At 42.8% G+C, this 24,338-nt stretch overlaps 1 protein-coding gene across 1 annotated transcript; it reads left to right on the forward strand.

Moving 5' to 3' along the window:
• Window positions 1–3,378: 3,378 nt before the first annotated feature.
• On the forward strand, window positions 3,379–19,605 carry socs7 (suppressor of cytokine signaling 7). The gene is made up of 10 exons (XM_071909004.2): window positions 3,379–4,934; window positions 6,173–6,240; window positions 7,710–7,814; window positions 10,083–10,214; window positions 11,996–12,141; window positions 12,953–13,121; window positions 15,560–15,688; window positions 16,886–17,021; window positions 17,968–18,111; window positions 18,830–19,605. The coding sequence occupies exons 1-9, from the start codon at window positions 3,379–3,381 to the stop codon at window positions 18,086–18,088; spliced, it is 2,562 nt and encodes an 853-aa protein (XP_071765105.1). The 3' UTR covers window positions 18,089–18,111; window positions 18,830–19,605.
• The last annotated feature ends 4,733 nt before the right edge of the window (window positions 19,606–24,338 follow it).

A 24,338-nucleotide genomic window follows, 5' to 3' on the forward strand; every position in this document is an offset into this window, starting at 1 on the left:
AAAAATATGAGTATTGGTATCAGCCTTCAAAAACTCCTCGCATCCAAACCCTAATCTACAGCTGTTGGTTTGGGAACAAAAAACACACTCAGGTTTGATTTTTTACCTTTTCCTTCATGAGGTGGAACATCAATATTTTAAATAAATAAATAAATGTATTTTTGTTGATGTTTTACTGCTCACCACTGGCCTCCAACCTACATCACATAAGTAGACCGATATCCAGATTATATGCAGAGCAGGTTGTTAGTTTGATTACTCTACATAAACCTCAGATACGAACACTGCCTTTTTCTGTATGGCTTACACGTAAACACACACATACACACATACACACACACACACACACACACACGGAGGATTATTGCCTGCTCATCCACTCTCCCATCATCATTTGTATTCAGCGGCATCATCCATCACTGCTGGATGGTCTGCGGCGCCATCTGCTTGTCACATGATATTATTACAACACTCATGTTCAGTATTGTTCCATACTGACAAAATATTCTCCATCAGTTTTTTTTTATTTAAACTGTCTGGAAGCTTCAGTCTTTTGGATCTGCCAGCCACTAACCATTGGTTTCTATTCTATTCTATTCTATTCTATTCTATTCTATTCTATTCTAGTTGAGCAGGAGCTTTGTTCAACTTGCTGGGACCTGTATCGCATTGTATTTTATTGTATCGTAGTGTATTGTATTGTATTGTAATGTATTGTATTGTATGCTTATTTATCTAATTAAGCCCTTTGTAACTGTTTTGATAAGTGTTCTATAAACAAAAGTTATTCTATTCTGTTCTACTCAACTCTATTCTCTTCTAATTGTATTCCCCTTGTAAAGCCCTTTGTAACTGTTTTGATAGCTGTTCTGTAAATAAAGGATAAACTGTTCTGTTCTTTTGTGCTCTGTTATTCTACTATTCTATTGTATTGTATTGCATTCTATGATCTGTGTTGCTGAGTCACACGCACACACACACACACACACACACACACACACACGCACACACACAGCAGCAGCAGCAGCAGCAGCAGCAGCAGCAGCAGCAGCAGCAGCAGAATAACATGTTTCCTCTGGCTTAACTCTTCTCTCCCTCTCTTAATATCTCCATTCTCCATTAACATTCATAGTTAAAATGTTGGATTGTCTTGTCTTGTTCCAAATTGAATTGAAATTGACACAGCTTCACAGCTGGCACCCAGTGGGCAAGCCGCTGCCAGGAGGCTGGCACATCAGACAGGTAGAGACCTGCAATCATCTGTCAGCAACAGCCTCATTATGACCTTCTGATACCATACTGTAAGAAGAACTACTGTAGTCATCCTGTTACAGAATACTATACTATATCACAGCAAAACTTTGAGTAACTATAGGAATATCATAAGAATATTATAGGGATATTATTGTGATTTTTCATGAAATGGTGTCATACAATAGGTATGACAGCCTTATAATTCTTTTGTTATGCTATTCCTTAAAGGTCCAGTGCAGTGAGACTTGCATTTCTCAATTTCATGGTATAATTTAACCAAGGACCTGTTAATGTAAAGTTACCCAAATTATTAGAACTGTCAGCATTGTGGAAATTTGACTAACGCTTTTTGAAAAACTCAACAGCATCAAACAGATTTAGGATTCCAATCTACTTCCTGGTGAAAATGATGTCACCACACACAGGTTGTAATGAATGCTCGGATTGGTCGACAGTATGCATAGTTAATGAGGTGCCCCATAGTCTGTCAGACAGCAGAGAGAAAGCCTGTCTGCAGTGGAAGGTTTGTCTCTCTCAGTCCTACAGGCTTTGTACCATCTAACCATCAAACACTGAACAAGATGATGCTCACTGTGTTAGAAATCAACATCAGACTTTCCTGATGTGAGTTCAAATCACTGCACTGGATCTTTAAGAAAATAACTATAGTAATCCTATAATATTAGATGGATACTATAGAAACATCAGAGCAAAACGTTGAGTCATAGAGTGCACTAAGGTCACTGTAAAGTGTAAACAACACACTAAGCATAGTATTCCTATAAGAATATTATAGGAATATTACTGTGATTTTTCGTCAAATGATGTATACTGGCAACAGGTGTTGTTACAGCTGTATAGTTTCCATGTTGGACTATACATTTCGAAGAAAAACTATTGTAATCATATAATACATTTTAGAAAGATAGAGAATTCAAAGCAAAACTACAGGAATATTACAGCATTACCATAGGAGATAAAAATATAAAGGATGCTACGTCACTGTAAACCCTCTAGCCTCCCACAGGCATTAAATTATAGGAAGATTCTTCATCAAATGACGTTGCTACAGGCCTATAATTACCTTATTATGCTATTTCATACAAAATGGCACTAATCTTACAATAATTTTAGATGGCTGTTATACAAATATCACAGCAAAACTTTAATTTCCTATAAGAATATTATAGTGATGCCATAGGAGATGAAAAATACCAACAAGTAGCCTACAGCTAAACTCTTTACTGATTGCCACAGACTCACTATAAGTCTCTGTAGGAATATTATAGGGATATTATATGAATATCATAGGAATATTATTGTGATTTTTGTACAGTTTTGCTGTACATTGGCTACAACAGCCTTATAATTACCTTGTTATGCTATTCCTTATGAAAAAGATAATCCTATGATACATTTTAAAACGATACTACAGAAATATCACAGCAAAACATTAAGTATAGGAATAGGCTATTGCTTTACCAAAGGAAATATAAAATACCATAAAGTACGCTAAGATCACTGTAAACCCTCTGAGTTATACACTATATAGGTCCCTGTGGTAATATTATAGGAATATTATAGGAATATGATTGCTTGCATATTGTAGCCTAGTGTAAATAAATTAGCTTTGGTGCACATGAATCAATAAGAGGAATCATATGGAAACAGGAATCAGCTGTTGGAATGTCAGAGTGTCTCAGGTATAAAGCTGTATTACAAGGCCACAGACTAATTTATAGTGCACATCATCTGTGCTCATAAAGTGGCATTATGGGATGCGCGGAGCGGAGCGGAGGAGCGGGTGGGGCCTGGATGGGAACAGAGAGCCAGACTGTGGTCACTGACCGGAGACTCCACCACATCACACCGCATGTTTGACCCCGGGATCCGCCTGCTGCCCGGAGCGAGCTGGACATATTCCGGATATATTTAGACCTGGATGCTGTCGTGTTGGAGGGGAGGATGAAAAAACGCCTGAAATAGTTTTGCATTTTTTTGCTCGTAGCCTATTTCTGGGAGACAGCGGCTTGGCCCTTTCTTTATTATAGGAAGAGATCTCCGCGGTTAGCTATGTGAAGTGCAGATCGCTTAATTCTCCTTTCGCGATATTGAGGAATAATTATGAACAACGCGCAAGATATGTCGCCCGATTTTGTGTTGATGCGCCTGGTTTCCGCGGCCGAGGATGACCGCTTGGACGCAGAAAACGGGAATCTGTCGCCGGGAGGAGTGGTGGCCGGGCTGGGGAAGGAGGTCCTGGCTCACAGCGGCGTCAAAGCGGCTTTGGATTTCACCCGAGATCCGACGGTGGGCCTCGACCATCCCAGCAGCCGTCTGTCGTCGGTGAACAAAGCCCTGCCGAGCGGCGGGGGGACGGCCGCACCTGACGCCGGGGTGATGGCGAGCAGAGCCGCGCTGTCCGCTCCTCCTCCTCCGCAGAGCCCCATGGAGGCCCAGGGCTTTGACTTCGCTCCCAGAGGCGGCCTCCGGCCTCAGCTCCTGGTGTTCCCCAACATAATGCGGGATGGAGAAGGGCTTTTGGACCGCGAATCAGACCGTCTGAATCAGTCGAGGGATGCGCTGGGTTTGGACCAGACGCCGGGCTCTGGCTCCTCTGGCCCGACTATCAATAACAACACCCTGAGCCCCGGAGACGCGCAGCAGAACCTGCTGGGCCAGACGTGGGGAGCGCATTCCCCGGTCACATTATCCACGGTGGCTGCAGAGATGCATGGGGCTGCCGAGCTGTGTCGCCGGCACCGCCTGATCACCAACCCGCCCGAGTGGCCCTTGCTGTCGGACAGATCCAACCCTCTCGCCGTGATCGACTCGAAATGGGGCTGCGCCACCAGGGAGAGAGAGGGAGCCGTGTTTGAGCTGGCCCGGCGGTTCGGGGAGCTGGGGGTCGGTGCGGTACCCAAGATGTTATTCAAAACCGGGGAGCTCCCGCAGTGCTCGTGTCAGGGCGCACATGGGCCGGTAGCAGGGGGGATGGAGCCCGGGGATGACCCGACGGAGACCAGCGACGCTTTGTTGGTGCTGGAGGGGCTGGGGAGCGGGGATGTTGCCGGCCTGGGTATGGACGAATGCCCGGAGGATGAGACGGATGACGAGAACGGACGTCGTGCGTTTTTGCTCAACAGGAAAAGGGAAATAGTTCAGAAAATGTCCGGGGCTTTCTCCCTCAGCAGTTTCCAGGCGGAGCTGACGCTGCAGGTGGAGGGGCTGGCCCCGGCGGCGGCGCACCTGGACGCACAGGTGTGCAGCCTCCACGGGAGCGAAGCCACCCGGGTCTCTCAGGTAACCCCCGGAGATTCAGAGGTTGCCCCCCAAGTTTCGGCCTCGTCACCTTCCCCTACACCGGTACAGAGCTCCACTCGGGCCACCAGCCCAAACCCGAGCCAGGCGTCCACACCCAGGAGGCGGCCGGAGAGGTGCGCCAGCGCGCCGCGGACTCCCACGGGCCGGGGGGGCGGCGGGGACAAGACGCTCAAAGTTCCAGTAAAGTCCAGAAAGGGCTCGCTAAAGATTCGCCTGAGTAAACTGTTCCGGACTAAAAGCTGCAGTGGCTCCAACCACCTGCTGGACAAGAGGCCCTCGGTGGCCTATTCCACCTCTTCTGCCGGGAGTCTGGTGGACATGGCGAGCGCCGGTGGAGCCGAGCAGGAAGCAGACAGGTGAGGAGCTCCATGCACTGCAGCTGCCACTGCATGGGCGTCAGTGGGGTATGGCAAGGTGTCACCATACTTTAGCCTGAGTCCAAATTAAAGTTTAAAATGTAATATTGTAGTTTTTATCACTATCATGGAGAGCAAAGATGAAGGAAAGTTGCCTGGAAGTCAGATCTAAAAATTCAAATCAGGGAGAGTTCAGGGCCAAAGTTCCCTCTATAGCTTGGTGAGCTACATCTAATAATTTATCACACTAGTCAAATAATAATATCTTGTCAGTCATGATGAGTCTTTACTCCACTTTGTCCCCAGAACTGTAACGTTAGAAAGGCCAAACCTCAGTCACTAGATGACTATTTTGAATTTTAGAAATGAATTATCTCAGCTTTCAAAATGTCCCTCCTTGACTTTTCCCAACACCAACTTGCCAGATTTTCAAAATCACACAAGCAAATAATAGTCAATAGAATCATATTCAACTGACAGCTTATTGGCCTTCTCTCAGACTCCCAAACCAATTGGCCTTTCTAAAGTTAATCAATATAAAGGATTTTGGAAGTTGTGTTTGTAAATGTTATGAGACGCAGGGATTCTTCCACAGCTTTTGTCCCCTCTGCTGCTGCTGACTTTCCATTCAGAGCAGCAGGCTGAAGGGGCTGATTAAAAAAACATCCTGACTGCCAGAGCTAAAAGCATCAAATAGAAAGTGTCAAAAATGAAGACGGTGCAGGATCCAAAACTGTCCTGCACACACACACACACACACACACACACACACACACACTGATCTTCTGAATCTGCAGCTACTAACACTCCTGCACTGTGCTCTGATGCTCTCCTCCTCTTCCACCCTGTCTCCCTGTCTGTCTGTCTCCCTCTCTGTCTGTCTGTCTGTCTCCCTCTCTGTCTGTCTGTCTGTCTCCCTCTCTGTCTGTCTGTCTGTCTGTCTCGCTCTCTGCCTGTCTGTCTGTCTGTCTCCCTCTGTCTGTCTGCCTGTCTGTCTCCCTCTCTGTCTGTCTCCCTCTGTCTGTCTGTCTGTCTCGCTCTCTGCCTGTCTGTCTCTGTCTCCCTCTCTGTCTGTCTGTCTTGCTCGCTCTCTGTCTGTCTGTCTCGCTTTCTGTCTATCTGTCTCCCTCTCTGTCTCCCTCTCTGTCTGTCTGTCTCTCTGTCTCCCTCTCTGCCTGTCTGTCTGTCTGTCTGTCTGTCTGTCTGTCTGTCTGTCTGTCTGTCGCTCTCTCCTGCAGCCACAGCCAGCCCAGACTGACCAGGGCCCACAGTGCCTTCTCTCCTGCCTCCCTCTCTGCTTTCACTGGTAAGGGCTGACAGTGTTTCCCTCACTAAAGCTTTCTTGCCAGAGTGGAAAGGCCTCTGAAACTGCATGTACACCATGGGACACTAAAACTCTCCGCTGAAACCAATAGCAATGAACTTGTTTTGAAACAGCATTCAGTTTATATCAGGCATTCTCAAACTTATGCATGGCCAACGGGAAAATCACTTCCAACGTGTTTTAGAGAAACACTAGCACCACAGAACTTGAATGGATAGAACGGTCCTTCCACTGTTTGCCATGATAGTTTGGCTAGTACAGCATAAAATGGTGATTCTAGAATTTTAAGGGTTAGTTGCTATGGTGACAACACAAGTCTGTAAAGTCTGTCATACTTGCTTGAGAACTGAGCAGATGAGTCTGCTAGCAAACTGTCAAAACTCAACTGGAAGCTAACGTTAGCGACGAGGCTAACGTAGCTTCATCACAGACTGTACTTCTCTCTCTAGCTCTTCTAGTCAACATTAGCATGTTAGCAATCCATGGCAGCAAGGAGACAGAGAAGCTGCTTTGGTTCTTGCTGTAAAACCTCTCAGCTCAGTGACTTGCTGTAAGTCTCTTTATACAGAAGCTAGCTCAACGGTTCACATAAAAATGGCCGCCGCTCCGACCGTCCAGGATCGTTGATTTGAATGGGAATGACCGTTCTATCCATTGAAGTTCTGTCAGTAGCAGTTTATTATACCAAGCTTTCACAATTAATTTGACAAAGATATATTGATTTCTTTGGTGTTTAAAAGTGCTACATGAAGCACCTTTAACTGTTCTTACCAGTCACATGTCGTTAATGGAGGATCAGATAGATAAGATTTAGCACAAAAGGCCTGTGGGTGGGACGGGTGAGGACGCCTGTAGTAGAAGCGCGGTGCAGCGGCCCGCAACACCTCCAGGGCTCAGGAGTAAATTCTGGTGTCCCACAACGCTCTTAGAATTCCAACTCATCCAAATTCAGTTCTCGAATGTTAAGATATATTTTGGATTTTTATGAATTCATATTCTGCACAGGGAACATTAAAGCTGCACTAGGGGACTTTGCACGTTGGCAGCCTCATATGGCAGTGAGCGTTAGTGGTTTGAATCTTGGGGACTTCAAAACCCCGAAAACTGCACACAGCTCGCTCATGTTTACCAACCCGGCCGGTCTGTGACGCTTTATACCAAAGGAAACCAAAGAGACGAGAGAGGAAAAGATCTAACGCTGGTGAGTCCAGCTTTCTCTGCCGCTGTTCAGGAGACAGTTTGGATTTCACTCTTATGTTTCCATTCGTCACTTCTTGTGGGCGGAGAAGTGTCCTTACCTGACACCAGAATTTCATTTGGGTAAACAGATAAACAAACTACACCGGGGCCTTTTCACTTTTGCTCTGTTACTGCAGCCCTCTTTCATTTCCTTTCTCTCTCTCTCTGACACTTTCTTTCCCCCCTTTCTTTTGCTTCTCTTCTGGCTTCAGGTGAGACTGTTTCCCTGGTGGATGTGGATATTTCGCGGCGAGGGGCGAACACGCCGCACCCTCCCACGCCTCCTCCTCCGCCACGCCGAAGTCTCAGTCTGTTAGGTACTTTCCTCTCCTTTCTGATCTCTTGCTCTCCTCCTATCTTTCTCCTCCTCTTGTTCATTCCAGGGGCGCCCACACAAGATGAATGTTCTCCATTGAACCCGCCGACATGTAGGCTGTAGGTAGGCTTGTTGATACATCATCGCAGAAGTGCAGATGTAGCGGGAAGGCGGGATACAAAAACATTAGATGCCAAATCGTCTCTTCCAAACCACCGGTCGCAGATTGTTTTGAATTTGTACCTGAGCTTTGGCAGAGAAAGCCTTGGCAGTTCCTCTTGAAGGATAAGTTTGGCTATTTTGGATCTATATATAATTGATCTCTTACATACCTGTAGTTCTTGGACTCACAGACAATATTGGCTCCAGAGTCAGCTGTCGGTTGAAACAGCTCTGTTGCCTCTTGCTGCTAACAATGAGACCAAACTGTTTGTCAAAATATCTCCAAAAAAGTCCTGGACCTGGAGAGCGACCGACGTATTTCTCTCACTCAGCGGATCATCTTCTACCGAACTCTACTGTTTACAATCTGACCTGACCGTCCAGAACTAGATCACTCCACCAGGAACCGCCTTTCACCCCACAGTGGTCTGTGCTGCGGCAGAGAAAAATAGTTCTGTAATTTCCTGATTAGTGAAAGTTGCGTAATGGAGGAACTGAGTCGTGCTTCCTCTCAACTCCCCTGCGGAGCCACAAACGGCTTTTTTGGAGATATTTTGACCAACAGTTTGGACTCATTGTTAGCAGCAAGAGGCAGCGGAGCTCGCTGCTTCAACCGACAGCTGACTCTGGAGCCAATATTGTCTGTGGGTCCAAGTACTACAGGTATGTAAGGAGGTGTTTCTGACTTTTTTTAATGTTGCATCATGCAGTTCTGGAAACTCAGACGCAGACAAGATGAGTTTCACATGAAGCTGTAATCTGATTGGACGGGCTTTGAAAGGTCAGCTACAAGCTTGATCTACAGAATTCATTTGAACACAGTGACTCATACGATGCTAAAGGTAGAGCTGCGTCTGACAGGCAGGAGAGCAGGGTTTTGTCTTCTCTGGAGCAGAAATCTTCTCTGTGTTTCATTGGCTGTTGCAGAATCACTCAGTACCAACGGGACAATCTGATTGGTCAGTAAAAAGAAAGACCTAAAGCCCTGAAATTTGGAGAAATGAGATCAGAGACTGAGGCTGACTGACTGACAGTGTTGACAAACCTGTTACAGACCCACTTTCCTTCCTTCCCTTCTTCCTTCCCTTCTTCCTGCCCTCCTTCCTTCATTCCTTCTTTCCTTCCTTCCTTTGTTGCTTTCTTTCTCCGTCTTTCCTTCCTTCCTTCTGTCATTCTTTCCTTGCTCTCCTTAACTTCTTTATTTCCTTTCATACCATTCTTTCCCTCCTTTCCCTCTTTCCTTTCATCTTCCCTTCCTCATACCCCCCTCATTTGTCATTCCTTTTTTCCTTCATTCCTCCCTCTTTCCTTACTTCTGCCTTCTTTATTTACCTCCTTCATTCCATCCTTCTGTCATTGTTTCCTTGCTCTCTCCTTCACCTCATTCTTTCCTTTCCTCCTTCTTTCGTTCCTCCCTTCCTTCCTCCCAATCCCTACCTTTTTCCTCCCTCCTTTCTTTCCTTCCTTTCTCCATCCTGCCTTCTTTTGTTCCTTTCCTTCCTTCCTCTTTTATCCTTCCTTCGTTCCTTCGTTCCTTTCTTCATGTCATTCCTTCCTCCCTCTCTATCTTCCTCCCTCCTTTCCTCTTTCCTCCCTTCCTCCCTCTGTCCTTCTTTCCTTCCTTGTCATTCCTTCCTTGCTCTCTCCTTTCCATCTCTCCTTTCCCTTATTCCCCCAATCCCTTCCCCTTTCCTCCCTCTCTCCACCTTCTGTCTTACCTCCCTCGCTACATCCTTTCCTCTTTCCTCCCTCTTTCTTTCCCTCCCTCCTTCCCTCTTTCCTTCTTTCCTTCCTTCCTTCCTTCATTCCTTTTCTCATTCCTTCCTTGTTGTCTCATGTCCTTCCTTCTTTCCTCGCCCAATCCCTCCCCCTTTCCTCCCCCTTTCCCTCCTTCTGTCTTACCTCACTCCCTCCTTTCCTCCCTTCCTTTTCTCTCGCTCCCTCCTTCCCTCCCTCCCTTCCTCTTTCCTCCCTCCCTCCTTTCCTCTGTCCTCCCTCATTCTCCCTCCCTTGCTCCTTTCCTCTTTCCTCCTTCCCTCTCTGCTTTCCTCTTCCCTTCCTCCCTCCTTTCCTCTTCCTTCCCTCCTCCCCCCTGTTCTTCTTCCAGATGATATAGGTGGGCCTCAGCCTGGTCCTTTCCTAGTGAGTGTAATGGGAGCTTCCCTGCAGTCCCTCCCCCTGCCTCTCCCCCCTCCTCCTCCCTCCCACGCCACCATCCAGCACAGTCTCAGCCTCAACGGTAAGAAGTCCAGCAGCTCCAACCAGGCTGGGGTCGATTCATCAATCAACTCATCAGTTCCAATTCAACCGAGGAATTGGAATTGGAATTGGAAAAAAAAAAACGAAATTCCATGTTTTTTTTTTGTTCTTACCACATATCTGAGATTACACATAGTGTTTTACATTATCAATGCTGAATATCATAAAATGTTAAAGGAACCTTTCAGCTGGTATTTGATGCAGAACATGTGATCGTAATACATACATTATGACTGTATTTGATTTGTTTGTCTTTTATTTGAGTCGAGACAAACTCTCTTAGAAGTGGAATTTAATTGAATTAAATTCTGTTTCCTGTCATTCCAATTCAATTCACAGATGGGTGACATTCATATTCCAACATTTGAATTGGAATTCACCATGCATTCTTAATTCAATTCATGAATAAACACAACCAAGTTCAAACTTAGCGAAGGGACAGAAAATGTACAATTTTTAAAGGAGGGGCATTTTTCACTTTTTTTTAATGTATATCCTTACCTTGATTCTGTGAAACACATCTGTGCATTTTTTTCAAGTGCAAATAATTTCTAAATATTTTTAGTGACAAATTCTCTCCGGCCTAAAGAGCTACAGGCAGGTTTTGGTGGCTTCGCTAGCAGCCGGAAAGAGCCACTGTTCTGATTGGCTGGCAGTTCTACAGGGTCCGCCCCCTCCTTCTGCCCCAAACGCAAGATGATTGGTCAATTGCAGTGAAGTCAGCTTTCTACGTAATGACCTGACCATGTTCTGATCTTTTCTAAATACATCTTTGGCAAAACAACAAACAGTTCGGCTCAATTTTCCCTTTTATTTTACTGTGAACAACCAACATCAAAGACTGTAAAACCCATGAAAAACATTAGGTTATCCATTTCTAAAGATACCCCCCCCCCCCCCCCCCCCCCCAAAGGTTTGATCCAAAAATGTCATACCAAAACTGCTGCTCTATTTCCGTTTTGGACAGGAAAAACTGCAACCTGTAATTCACCAGTCCATATTTCAAAAACACAGATGTTTCTCATCCTTCAAAGCATGGCTATTTTCGAAGTAGAGGTCTTAAGATGACTCATAATTTTATAATAGAAATCCATCATGTGCTTTGCTGATTATAGGCTCTGAAATGTTACAGTTTTGTTGGTAAAAGTCGGAAGATACCTAGTAACTTCAATAAAAAAAATCACTTGGTCTGGATGAAAGGAGACAATTATTCCTCGATGGTTGAGTTACAAACCGTATTCCTTTATGACTAATGCTTCTGGCAGCTGTCAAATCACTTTATCAAGACACTGGAATATTTTTGTCATGTACACTACCAGTCCAGTTTGGACACACGCATTTTTCTTTATTTTTACTATTTTCCACATTTTAGAATAACAGTAAAGACATCAAAACTATGAAATAACACAAATGGAATTATGCAGTGACCAAAAAAGTGTTAAACAAATCAAAACTATCTTATATTTTAGATTCTTTGCCTTGATGGAAAGGCTTTGGAAAGAAATTCATACATAGGATCAACTTCACTATTTATATTTGTCTAAGAAACTAATTTCAAGCATTTGAGCAGAAGCCTTTAGATCAAAATGGCTTTAAGAGAATGAAAAACATAGAACATTCAATCAGGTGGGTCCAGACTTTTGACTGGTAGTGTAAGTCTGACAGTCATATGAGATCTGCGTAAGGTATAATGTGGTTTCTGGATGAAAGAAAGATTTATTTATTCATCAAAATCGGAATCACTTTGTTTCTCTCTTCCAGACGCCTTCCTCCGCGCCCTTCCTCATTCGACCTCATCGCCGGCCGACGCCCCGCCCCCTGCCAGACTGGCTCCGCCCCCCACGCTGTGCGCCCTGCGGCGGTCTGAGGCCAGCAACTTCACCGCCAGCCTGAGAGAGCTGGAGAAGGTAAGACATAACTCCTTGGCTTTTTCGTCATAACTTAATAATAATATAAGCATGTATCGTTATAATGGAGAGCAAACATCGAGCAAAAATGAGTCAGAAATGTATTTGGAAGCCATATCTGTAGGAATCTCTAAGATTTTGGTTTGGTGACTATACGTGTAATAATTTATCACCTTGTCTATCACCATTTATGTCTTGCCTTTTGGTGTAGTGTGTAAATGATGCCTTTACTATACCTACACTACACTAGATTTAATTTATAATTCATTCATAATATTAACCTGGTTATACTGTGTGTTGTGTCTCCAGTGTGGCTGATACTGGAGTCAGATGAACTGTGTATTTAATATGGGATGGGACAATATATTGAAATTTAATATATCTCAATACAAAAATGTGACAATACGTATGGTGGGTCAGAAAAATGAATGGTGATATCAGCTCCATGTTATTCTGCTGTAGTAATCACTAATGAGACACTTGACCATCAGTTTCACAAGCTCTCCATCCAAATTATATTATTGTCACTTTGTAATGACATTTTTAAATTGTTGTTTACATTCTAGCAGCCAATGGCATCGCTGGAAAGATTTGTGGCTCAGAAATAAACAGAATTCTGCACAGTCAGACTTTGTTGTCACTGAACTTTTATTTATTACATCTTATCGTGGTTTTATTGAACCATGAACCCCATATCACGTATCGAATCGTATTGTGAGATAAGCAGATCGTCCCATCCCTATAATCAACTGTATATTATTGTAACCAACACAACATTAACAGGTCATACTGTGTGTTATTCTGTGTCCAGTGCGGCTGGTACTGGGGTCCGATGAACTGGGAGGACGCAGAGATGAAGCTGAAGGGGAAACCGGACGGCTCCTTCCTGGTGCGGGACAGTTCAGACCCGCGGTACATCCTGAGCCTCAGCTTCAGGTCGCAGGGCGTCACACACCACACACGCATGGAGCACTACCGGGGTGAGACTCACACACATACACTCAAACACACACATACACGTATGAAACACTGCCATGGTGAGTCACATTTTGGTGCACACACTCAATCACTGAAGCGTGAACATAAATGGGTTTATATATACAGGACGCTTTTGGATTTGTTTATGCACACACACACACACACACACACACACACACACACACACACACACACACACATATTCCCATGCATATTTTGTATGTGTGCACATACACAATCATACACACTCAAAGCCAGAGCACACACACACACACAATGTGCACAGAAACAAATGCATCCACATACATGCTGGTCATTTCACACCACAGGCATGTATGAACACACACACCACATGTATGACCTACTAACATGATGAGTCACGCAAGACATTCGTGCATACATGCAAGTACACACACACACACACACACACACACACACATACCTACACACACAGTCAAACCCAAACAAATGTACTCATCACCAGGGTTAGGAAGGTTACTTTAGAATCAGAATCAAACTTTATTCGCCAATGACAACATATCAGAATTTGACATGCAATATAATCTGATTACTTTCAGGTTGCTTTGCCATGTTTGAGGCTAAATAAGTCCAGGAAGTTTATTTCAGGTTTGCATACAAAACATTTAGAGTCTGCAGACTGGACTGATCCCATGAACTAATCAACTTAATGTGACGTTTTGAGCCATAGTTCTCTTCTTCAGTTGGTTATAAATGAGTTCATGGGATCAGTACAGTGTGCAGACTTTATATTTTTTCATTAGTCTGCACCTGTGTGAACTTGGATGTGCGACTTCAGTGACTTTCAGGTTTGCATACAAACACAAATATCCTTCGGTGCCACATTTTATAAAGATGAAGAACAGCTGCCTCTACTTAAATGGCCTTCTGGGTTTCTAGCTTTCACTTTAAAAATTTTCCCAGAAGTAATCCTGATTTTTCACATGTATCTGTAATCAGAATACATTATTATTTTCTGTAATATAACAGAATACAGTTACTAGTTACCTCATCAACACTGGAATCAGTAACATAGTTCAAGGGATTACCCAAACTCAGTAATGTAATCCGATTACTTCAGATTGTTTTCTAAAAGTGAAAAATTACCAAGTTCAGGAAATTTATTTCAGGTTTGCATACAAACACAAATTTTCTGCTGTGCTACATTTTATAAATATATAGAACAGCTGTTACTGTTTAAATGGCCTTCTGAGCTTCTCCTTTCACTTTTTTCCTAGTTTTCCCAGAAGTAATACAAATTTTCACAAGTATCTGAAATCATAATACATTATTTTTTTTAGGTAATATTACAAAATAGTAAATACAGTTCCATTTTTTAGTATTTAGGATATATAATGACGTTACAAGTGTTCAGCCCTGTTCATCATTAACACACACACACGCATGCATGCACACACACACACACCACATGTATGACAAGCTGACTTATGAAAGATACTTCATGTACACACACACACACACACACACACACAAATGTACATACATGGGGCACTGCACTGAGTCACCAGTAAACAGCTATAGTGTCGTGCCTGGAAACACGTTCATGCTTCAGATGTGCAGCAGGACTGACAGGACACATCACATCCACATCAGCACCATTACGTCTGCATGAACGCATCGCGCTCCAACATGAGCTGAGGGCAGACGGCTGACAGACAGATAAACAACAAGCAAACGACTTCTTCAGACGACTGATGTGTTTCTATTCACTGAACGCAGGTCTAATATAAGACTGGCTGGCTGTAGATGTTGTTCTTTGTGCCCAAATTAGAGTCAAGTATAAATGTTGTAGCTGCTCACTTTTGTCTTACAGTATTACCAATTTAGTATTTACTTGTGTTTTTATGAAATTCTTCCATCTAGAACTGATTTGCCAACTGCTGTTAGGCTTTGTGAGACTTTATAAAAACTGAAAATGTTTGGATGAGAAAAATGAAAAATAACTACATTTTTCTAATTTTAAAACGAAGTAACTAATAACAGATTACAAGAATTGAAAAAGTATTGTGTTAAATTAGTAGTTACCACAAACAAAAGTAATCTGAGTACTCTAACCTGATTAGAAAGTCATGAGAAAGAAGCCATTAGTGCCGTAAAGCAGTTTTTCCCAATCCAGTCCTCAAATTCTGGATTGGGAAAAACTGCTTTACGGCACGAGGGGAGATTCTTTTACAACACAAAACAAAACTAATGCTGCTGTAAAGCAATTCCAAGATTTTCCCGCAAATCCAACACAGTGGCACACAATGTAAAATACAGTTTGGAGTCCGGTAGTGGCTGACAGTCTTCTTGCCAATGGTCTCCCTTATTTACGTTTAATTATACTAACATCTCAAAATTAACGTGGAGAGAGTCTGTTTTAAAGAAAAGAAAGATCACATGCGTTTCCCGTCCTCTCCAGGGACGTTCAGCCTGTGGTGTCACCCCAAGTTTGAGGACCGCTGCCATTCGGTGGTGGAGTTCATCGAGCGAGCCATCATGCACTCCAAGAACGGCAAATTCCTCTACTTCCTCCGCTCCAGAGTACCAGGTAAAATATAGGTCAGGCCGTCACACGCAGCCCGACCCGATCAAAAATGGATGTGAGTCGCCACTTAGTGAGAAGTGCCTGGAGAGAGAGAGAGAGAGAGAGAGAGAGATGGATAGATGGACGCGGAGAGAAGGAATGAATCTGACTGTGTGTGTTTACGTTCAGCCCATGCATGATTTATGATTGTGAGTCTGTGTGTGTGTTTTGTCCTCAACTTATGTGTGATTATATTTCCAACACTGCAAAAAACATTTGTGTCTACATATATGTGTGTGTTTGCCTCCAACATATGCATAATTGTGTGTTCAATTGTGTGTGTGTGTGTGTGTGTGTGTGTGTGTGTGTGTGTTCTTGTGTTTCTGTACTTATGAGGACCAAATGTCCTCATAAGGATAAAAAGATGACAGAAATACTCCAACATGACGACAGTTTGCTGGTCTTCACTTCTTTAATGACCCAGTTTAGGGTTGAGAATTAGTCTTTTTCCTTTAAAGTTGTTCTGTTATGCCTGTTTGTAATTTGCCCATAATATGTAAATATCTCTCTCTCTATATATATAAAAAGATTAGAATTAGGGTTAGGTTAAATTGGGGTAAGAATTAAGGTTAAAAAATCTTGCCCTGCAGTATTAGGCTACATGCTGTTTGTACAAATTGATATGATGATGCTGTCACAACTCATACGCTATTGTATTATTGTAATAATACATTAGTTATATAATAAGTTATATAAGGAAGGAAGGAAGGATAAAACAGGATATAATAAGTTAGTTAAGGTTAATTTAGGGTTAGGGCTTTGGGTTTAAGGTTATTAAAGGAAAAATTCTCCCTAAAACTCTTTAACACTCAAAGAGCGAGGGCTTCTTTCTAGAGCCGCCATTTTGCACCAAGAGACGTTCAACAATCATACAGGGAGAAGAGACCAATTTCTCCACCCACAGGAGCAAGAGATAGACCAGAATGCAATGCAGCATCAAGACAGGTTGTGTTTTGAGTAAAGGAGTTGGCTAGATAGCTATCTGCCCATGCACTCAACTTTGATTGAAAGCAACATGTTCACACCCCTTCTCTGCTGGGTGCTGAAAGGCATTCTGGGAAATGTAGGAAATCATCAACCAAAGTATAAAACAAGAACAAGTATAGTAATACAAACGTGTGTGTGTGTGTGTGTGTGTGTGTGTGTGTGTGTGTGTTCCAGGGCTTCCTCCGACCCCGGTGCAGCTGCTCTACCCCGTGTCTCGCTTCAGCAACGTCAAGTCGCTGCAGCACCTCTGCCGCTTCTGCATCCGACAGATGGTCCGCATCGACCACATCCAGGAGCTTCCTCTGCCCAAGTACCTGCCCCCTCCTCTGACTCCACTCAGCTGCTCACTGTAGCTTCCACCTGATGAAATATAGACATATTTTATCACAAAATAACACACACATTGCATATAGATGCACAAGGCTCATCCTGGTACTTCTAGGTTTCTCTTGAAGGAACAGGTACACCAGGTTTTTAGGAGACTGACCTGTTGGTCAACTTATCCATTAAGTGATGAGAAAATAGACACCAAAATCATCCATGTGTCCCCAGTAGACCATGGGTGCTCCATGCTAACACTTTAGCATAAAAAATGTTGAGCGATAGTAGGCTCCATGCTAACACTTTAGCATACACTATATTGAGTGACAGTAGGCTCCATGCTAACACTTTAGCATAAACAATGTTGAGTGACAGTAGGCTCCATGCTAACTCTTTAGCATACATTATGTTGAGTGACAGCAGGCTACTAGCATTATTTCAAAAGGGAAATGAGAACTTGTAGCAACTGTAAAAAAGCTACAAGGTAAATAATCTTAAAGTTTTCTATAGGAGATTGGTAAAATTTACACAAAATATAATACAAAAAATAACATGCTGTTTTAAAGTAGCGCTAGCAAGTAGCAGGACTACTTTCCCTGTTTCCATAGAAAGTGAAGGTGGTGGGCAATGGGAGATTGTGTACTGATACAAATCACTGCGCTGCAGATGAATATTGGTTGCTCACCTGAAATAGTTCCCAAAATAAACCTGGCTACATCAGCTTTATTCAGTTAATGATATTTCATTTTTAAAATTTATGAATCTACAGGCCATATAATAAAAAAACACTAACAGCTTTTTATTAGTAAAAGGTCAGTCTTCTTAGTATGGATAATGCAGTGGCCTTCAACAGTGTTAGCATGAAACAGTGGAACCAGTAATGTCCCGGGACACATGGCTGATGTTGGTGTGTGTGTTCCTCTGCCTCTCTCCAGACCGCTGATCTCCTACCTGAGGAAGTTCTACTACTACGACCCCGAGGAGGAGATGTACCTGTCAATCAAGAGCATCCGCCTGGGGGCGGGAGCAGAGCGAGCGGCCGAGTCTCAGACGTAGCAGCAGAGATCATCTCAGCTCAAGTGAGTTATTTTGTCATTGGTCTACTGTAATCATGACTTATGATTTATTCTGAATCTGGAGTAAAGGACCTGTCATTAACCAGGGAGCAAAATGGTCAGATATGTTGATTCAGGGGTTCGGATGATTATCAAACACACTGTGTACTTTGTCTGCTTAATTCAACTCATGTTTGAAGGAGAGACCTACAGGGAAGAAGTCAGGTCTTGTCTCTTTTGTCTGCTTTTGCAAACAAGGCACGGGTCTGTTAGCCATTGCAAAATCCATTTTAAAATAAATTAAAGATTAAAAATAAAAATAATTCCAAGAGAGATAATGCTTTGTTACTAAAGCCTCTAGACTTTATAATGACCTCCTCAAGGAGATCAGGCTAGAATAATTTTTTTTCTGCAGTTGTTATTTTTCATTTCTAGTTTTTTTATTTTTTACGTATTTACTTTTTAATTTTCTGTCTTTGAAGCACTTTGAAACTTTTGAAAAGTGTGACACAATTTAAGTTGATCATTATTATTAAACTGAAACGTGGTTTACGTGGTTCATGTGCTGGTGGGAAGGTCCGACATCTGGGACATATGTTGACTGAGACGAAATTTTATCTGAATTTCCAACTTCATCATCCGACTTTGAATGAACGTTCAATTTCTGATTAGGAATGTAGTTTTTCCGAAATATCCGATAGCATGTGAATTCAGTTTTACCCCATCTTGTGTCCCTCTCCAGGTTTCTGTGTGGAGGACTGAACTCTACTGGCCTGCCAGTCTTCCAGCATCAGCCAATCAAAGTCCCTGGAAATCTCTGCATCCAGTGGGATTCAGACGGACCCGCCCCCTCTATTGACTTGGACTCATGAAAGGAGGGAAAGTGTTGGCAGTTGGAATGTCGGGAAAACTGTCCGCAAGAAGCGCAGATGCAGAGGGGGATCGGCCTCAGGTGGAGAAGAGACTGCAGACGTCTTCTAGCCTGCAAACCCACCGGAAGAAAAGAAAAGAGAGAGAGAGAGCGTGAATTTTGAACTCTGACTCAAGTCGCAAACAGATATTTCCTGTACCTACCGAACTGGAGTTTTAAAACACGATGCACTGGTCTGTTTGTACAACTATGGTTTGCTGCCGTTTCCTTGTTTTTCCTTCCATCCAGTCGAAGCGAGGGCTGCTGGACTCAAAGAGGCCCTCAGGAGAGATACACATGTAGAGGCGGGGCAGTAGAGGCCTGTCGCTGAGAGTTTGGACAGTGGGTACAAGTGGCTACGAGAGACAGGCGGCCATGTTGGAGGAGTGACAACAAAAGGAGAGATTAATGTCACTTTATCGCCTCTTGTTTTCTGATCTTTACCCTCGTTTTATAGTATAATTTCAACCCCCAACACCTCACAGAGATCAGGCGTTTTCTTTGTTTTGTCAGGTAGGAAGACATGATAACGCTACCATCTTTGTTTGGCTGTCACTCCTCCAACATGGCGGCTTGTAGCTTGTAGCTTGTTGCTAACCGCTCTCTAAAGAACCAGACCTCGATTCAGTGGGAAAAATAGTAGGTTGCATTCATTCTTTTGCCCTAAAACATAAAGATAAAAAACCCTGAACAAACAGTCACATCTGCTTCAATTTATGTGCAGACGTTTTTGGTCTAGTGACATTTTCTCGAGTACACGAGTTTTGTACGATACATACAAGATACACAGACATGATGACAGGTGGATTGAGGGAAACACAGCAATATCCCGACACAATAAATTGGTGCAGAAGTGACTTTGTTTTATCTCTTGGATGAACACACTCTTTGATGCGGTTTCCACTCTTTTCATGCAAATTTTTTAAAAGTTTTCAAGAGAAAAGGCGAGTGATGTGAAATCATACACATTCGAGAAGCTAAAAATTTTATTTCATACGAAGGAGAGTGTGTTTCGGATTTGGCCAAAGGTGTCTGGAATTGGCCACCGGGATGTGAAACATTGATTTTGTGTTTTTGTTGGCCAGTTCATATCAATATTACTGTCATGACCATCAGTGAACAGTTAAAAAACTTGTCAGTATCCTAAGAATGTCGATTCATCCACACATCAACCTCAACATATGAAGAATTATTCATGTCTGTTTGCTTACAGCCATTAAGAAAGACTTTACTGGCTGTCCTCCATGATTCTTCATATTTGACCGGTGGTAGTTAACAGTAGCAGCTCAGTCTCCATGCCTCAACATGTCAAACTCAGTTTCATGCCAACAGAAACACAAAACTGCAGGTTCAGAGGTACCAGAGTGTCCCGCTGCTTCATGCTTCTCCAAACCACTAAAGGGAAAATCCACCCTGAAGTTCTCTTACACTGTTAGATCTCACCCGTCTGTGATGTTCAAGGCATTCCAGGAGTTATTTTGTAGTGAAGTGCTGCAATTTACTTTTTTTTTCTTCAACCTACCCTGTCTACCTCTACTTCAGTTAGTGATTTCCTACATTTCCCAGAATGCCTTTCGACAAGCCCCCAGAGAACAGGCGTGAACTTGTTCCTTTCAATCAAAAGTGGGCGTATGGGAATATGTCTTGTGGCTGCATTGCATTCTGGTCTATTTTCTGCTCCTGTGGGTGGAGAAATTGGTCTCTCTGCCTCTTCTACGATGATTTCTCCCTGTGTGATTGTTGAACATTGTCTATGTTTGGCCAATTATCATTAGTTGTTTTTTTTAACAGTGTTAAAGAGCTTTAGGGTGGATTTTAAAGTCTGTTTGCTCATTGGAGTCAAGGGTAAAAGAATACTTGATAAAGGAAGCCAAGGCTCTCTTCTTTTGTGTGAAAACATTAAAAAAGCCTTTATTTTTCTCTGGCTACCCTACATGTTTCAGCATACAGTAGGTGTTCATCTGCTGTTTTCATCAGAGACAGCCATGATGAAGGCACCCATGCCGAAAAACATGTAGGGTGATCATAGAAAAATAAAGGCTTTCTCACTTTGGCACACAACAGGAAAGTGCCTCTGCTTCCTTTTTCCTCAAGAAACACAAACGTTTGGTCAGGTTTACGTGCATCAACTATAACAATCGTGTGATCCTGGCATTATTGTCCTGGGAGTGTATGATCCGGGTGTGAGAGTGAACCCGGTTTCCTCATTTTCCCCACTGAGCCGCCTCACAGTGTGTATCTCTGCCACGGTCGATCTCTACCTGTCAGTTTTATTTGTTGAAATGCCCAGTTGTACTTTGCTCATTCTGTTTCTCGGTACCCTGAAGCTGGCTACTGGCTCAGCGTTTTCAGTAAAAAAAAAAAAACAGAAAAAAAAACATTGGTGTGTGGCACTGATTTCATTCTCTGTCATTTTTCAACTTGAATGTTTTAATGATGGGATTGATTTACCCTGCATTCACATGCTGTCTGGTATATCAGAAAAACAGACTTCCAGAAATCGGATGATGAAGTAGGCAGAGAAAATTTTGCTACCAAAGTTTCATAGTTACAAGTTACACAGTAATAACCTTTAACCTTCTCAACAGGGTGGAAAAATCAAGTTTTGTGTTACATACTATACTTACATACACACACCTTTATTACACATTTGTTGTTATCCAGACTAATCATAACTAACATTTGTTTAAATTAAGTTTGTTTAATTACCTTGTTACACTGCAGGACGTCCATGCTTGTTCATTGTATGTCTTCTGGGTTTGATTTTCCAACAAACTAGCATGTGAAAGCAACGCTGTTTAGCATAAATCCCAGATGTCGAACCTTCCCACCATCACCTGAACGCAACTGCTGTATGGTATACTATTGATTTGCGTTCATATAGGCTACGATTTCATAAGGAGAGTGGTGTCTGCATCCATTTCTTTCTTCAGCTCCTGGTGCAGGATTCTCAGCATAGAAAGTGTTTAATTTTTTAATGTGAGCTATTCCCTTTGAAATGTTTAGGGCGAAAAAACTCTGCAGCTAGTGCTTTACTGTAGCTCGCTCATAAAGCCTGTGAGCAATAACACACACACACACACACACACACACAGGGGGAGAGAGAGAGAGAGAGCAGTGGTGAATCTCACTTCTAGAAGTAATATCCCAGTTAAATTATGCAGCTCTCTCTTTCTGCTTGGGGAGAAGGTGATAGATCGTATATCTGCATCCTATATAACACCAACTGAACTGCACACTTTAGGTGGAGAGGGAAGAGTCCTTAAATTAAAAATACAGCACTCTCTTTTTCCAGGCATGTGGTGATGCAGAGAGAGACAGACAGTATGTGAATAAGGTCAAGTGCACTCTTTGGGAAAAGCCTGTGTGAATAGGGCCGCAGTCATTGTTGATGTGAATAGAGTCATGGGGAGCGATCCAATGAGAGAGAGGGACAGCTCACAGCTCTGCAGGCCGGTTCAGTGGATGTTGACGACAGATGGGACTGACAGCCACGACTGGAGCATTTTCTCCGTGGGGTGAAAGGCGGCGCAGTGGCAGAGCTGGGATCAGTTCAGCCGCTCACTCCTGGGTCTGAGGACGGTCTGTTTTCTGTCGGCCGCCATGAAAGCCAAGTGGAGCAGATGAAGCAGAATCGCTTTCATCTGCTGAGTACAGTTCATGTACAGGAATTTGTCCTTGCGGCATTGATGCAGAGGCATATTAACCACTTACAGAGCAGCGCACTACATACTGACACACATGGCACAAGGACAACAGGACCTCACATGCTACAGAGTGGGGCTGGGAGAGATGGTTCAGCTGCTCAGCTCAAGTTCAACTTTATTTGTCATATATGTACAATACACATAATGCATCGCAATAATGAAATGCTTATTTGCATAAAAAAAGACTCCTCAGTCAAATACAAATAATCAGCAGGATGTAACATAACATATAACAATAATATAGATATATACAGAAAAACATACATACAGTACATACATACATATATACATATATAGATGCATACACACATACATACATACAGTATATATATATGCATACATACACATATACACACAAATGCATATACATATACATACACACACACATAAATACATATAGTCCACGCATATGAATATATATGATTGAAATCAATATTGCGATAATCGTTTCATACCTCATATTTAAAATAAGATTTGCTTGTCATCAGTTCAGACAGCAGAGTTGTGTGTCTCGATATCCCAAAATCACCATATCATGACGATATGATTCCACTGACAGACGATAAATGATAATATTGAATTATCGCCCGGCCCTATAGAGAGCAAGACAGACACCAGATAATAGACTATGCATATCCCTCTACAAATATATATGTTCAACATGTGTGCATTCAGGCCGCATGGCAGAATATTTCAATAGATTGACTTCTGAAAACTAACTAGCCTATTCATAGTTAATTCTAAGTACAGCTCCAGTTCATTTAAACCTACTTCGGTAACAACAAAAAACTCAATAATATTCCTGCAGGGATTTACAGTGTATCTATTGTACTCAATGGTGAGTTCATAGTGACCTAATTGTATATTATGGTATGGTATGGTATGTCCTATGGTAATGCTATAACATTCCTATAATATTCCTATAGTTACTTATAGTGTGTGTGTTTGGTATAGAGAGTTTATAGTGCCTTTATGTACTTTTTTACCCCCTATGGAATCACCATAATAATCCCATAGGGATTTATAGTTTTGTACAGTATTCTTCCAAAATATATTATGCAATCATTATAGCTGATTTTCCTGAGGGTTAATCTTTGAACATAAAATAAAGCCAAATCCTAGGCCAAACGCCAGGCTGAGGGTCAGGCTGCAGTGTGCAGGCTGTACAGAAGTGTTCAGTAGACAACAGCTTGCACACCAGACATGCCTTCACCAGGTGTCAATACTATGAAACCAGGCCAGATAAGAAGAGCCAGGTGAGTCGACCTGTGATTACATCAGAATCAGCTGTGAGTGAGTCATCAACAGGCCAAGACATAATATTATGACAGCTTGTGTGTTCATAGCCACAGCTTTAAAATAGACTAATAATCCGTTTACATTGGCTGAGTGCAGCCTGCGTTAGCCCGCACTGTTTTACATAGTAAATGTGTAGTAAAATATGGGACAGTGTTTGACAGGTCAGAAACAAGTGACTTGAAGCTCATTGATCAAAATGGATGTCATTCTTATTTTGACCGAACTGCCCCTGAAAAACCACATTGGACCCAACAGACGTCAGTGAAACCTCATTCCTGCTGTAATAGGGCAGCTGCTTGTCGAGGGTTTATCTTCGGTCCCGCCCCCACTCAGCG

Source organism: Centroberyx gerrardi, chromosome 3 (assembly GCF_048128805.1).
Source record: "Centroberyx gerrardi isolate f3 chromosome 3, fCenGer3.hap1.cur.20231027, whole genome shotgun sequence".
NCBI lineage: Eukaryota > Metazoa > Chordata > Actinopteri > Beryciformes > Berycidae > Centroberyx > Centroberyx gerrardi.

Bases quoted from the DNA above. Each gene is read 5' to 3' on its own strand.
- socs7 (XM_071909004.2), top strand. From the start codon at position 3,379: ATGAACAACGCGCAAGATATGTCGCCCGATTTTGTGTTGATGCGCCTG. The intron at 4,935-6,172 runs GTGAGGAGCTCC...TCTCTCCTGCAG, and splicing joins GCCGAGCAGGAAGCAGACAG to CCACAGCCAGCCCAGACTGA. The intron at 17,022-17,967 runs GTACCTGCCCCC...GCCTCTCTCCAG, and splicing joins CAGGAGCTTCCTCTGCCCAA to ACCGCTGATCTCCTACCTGA.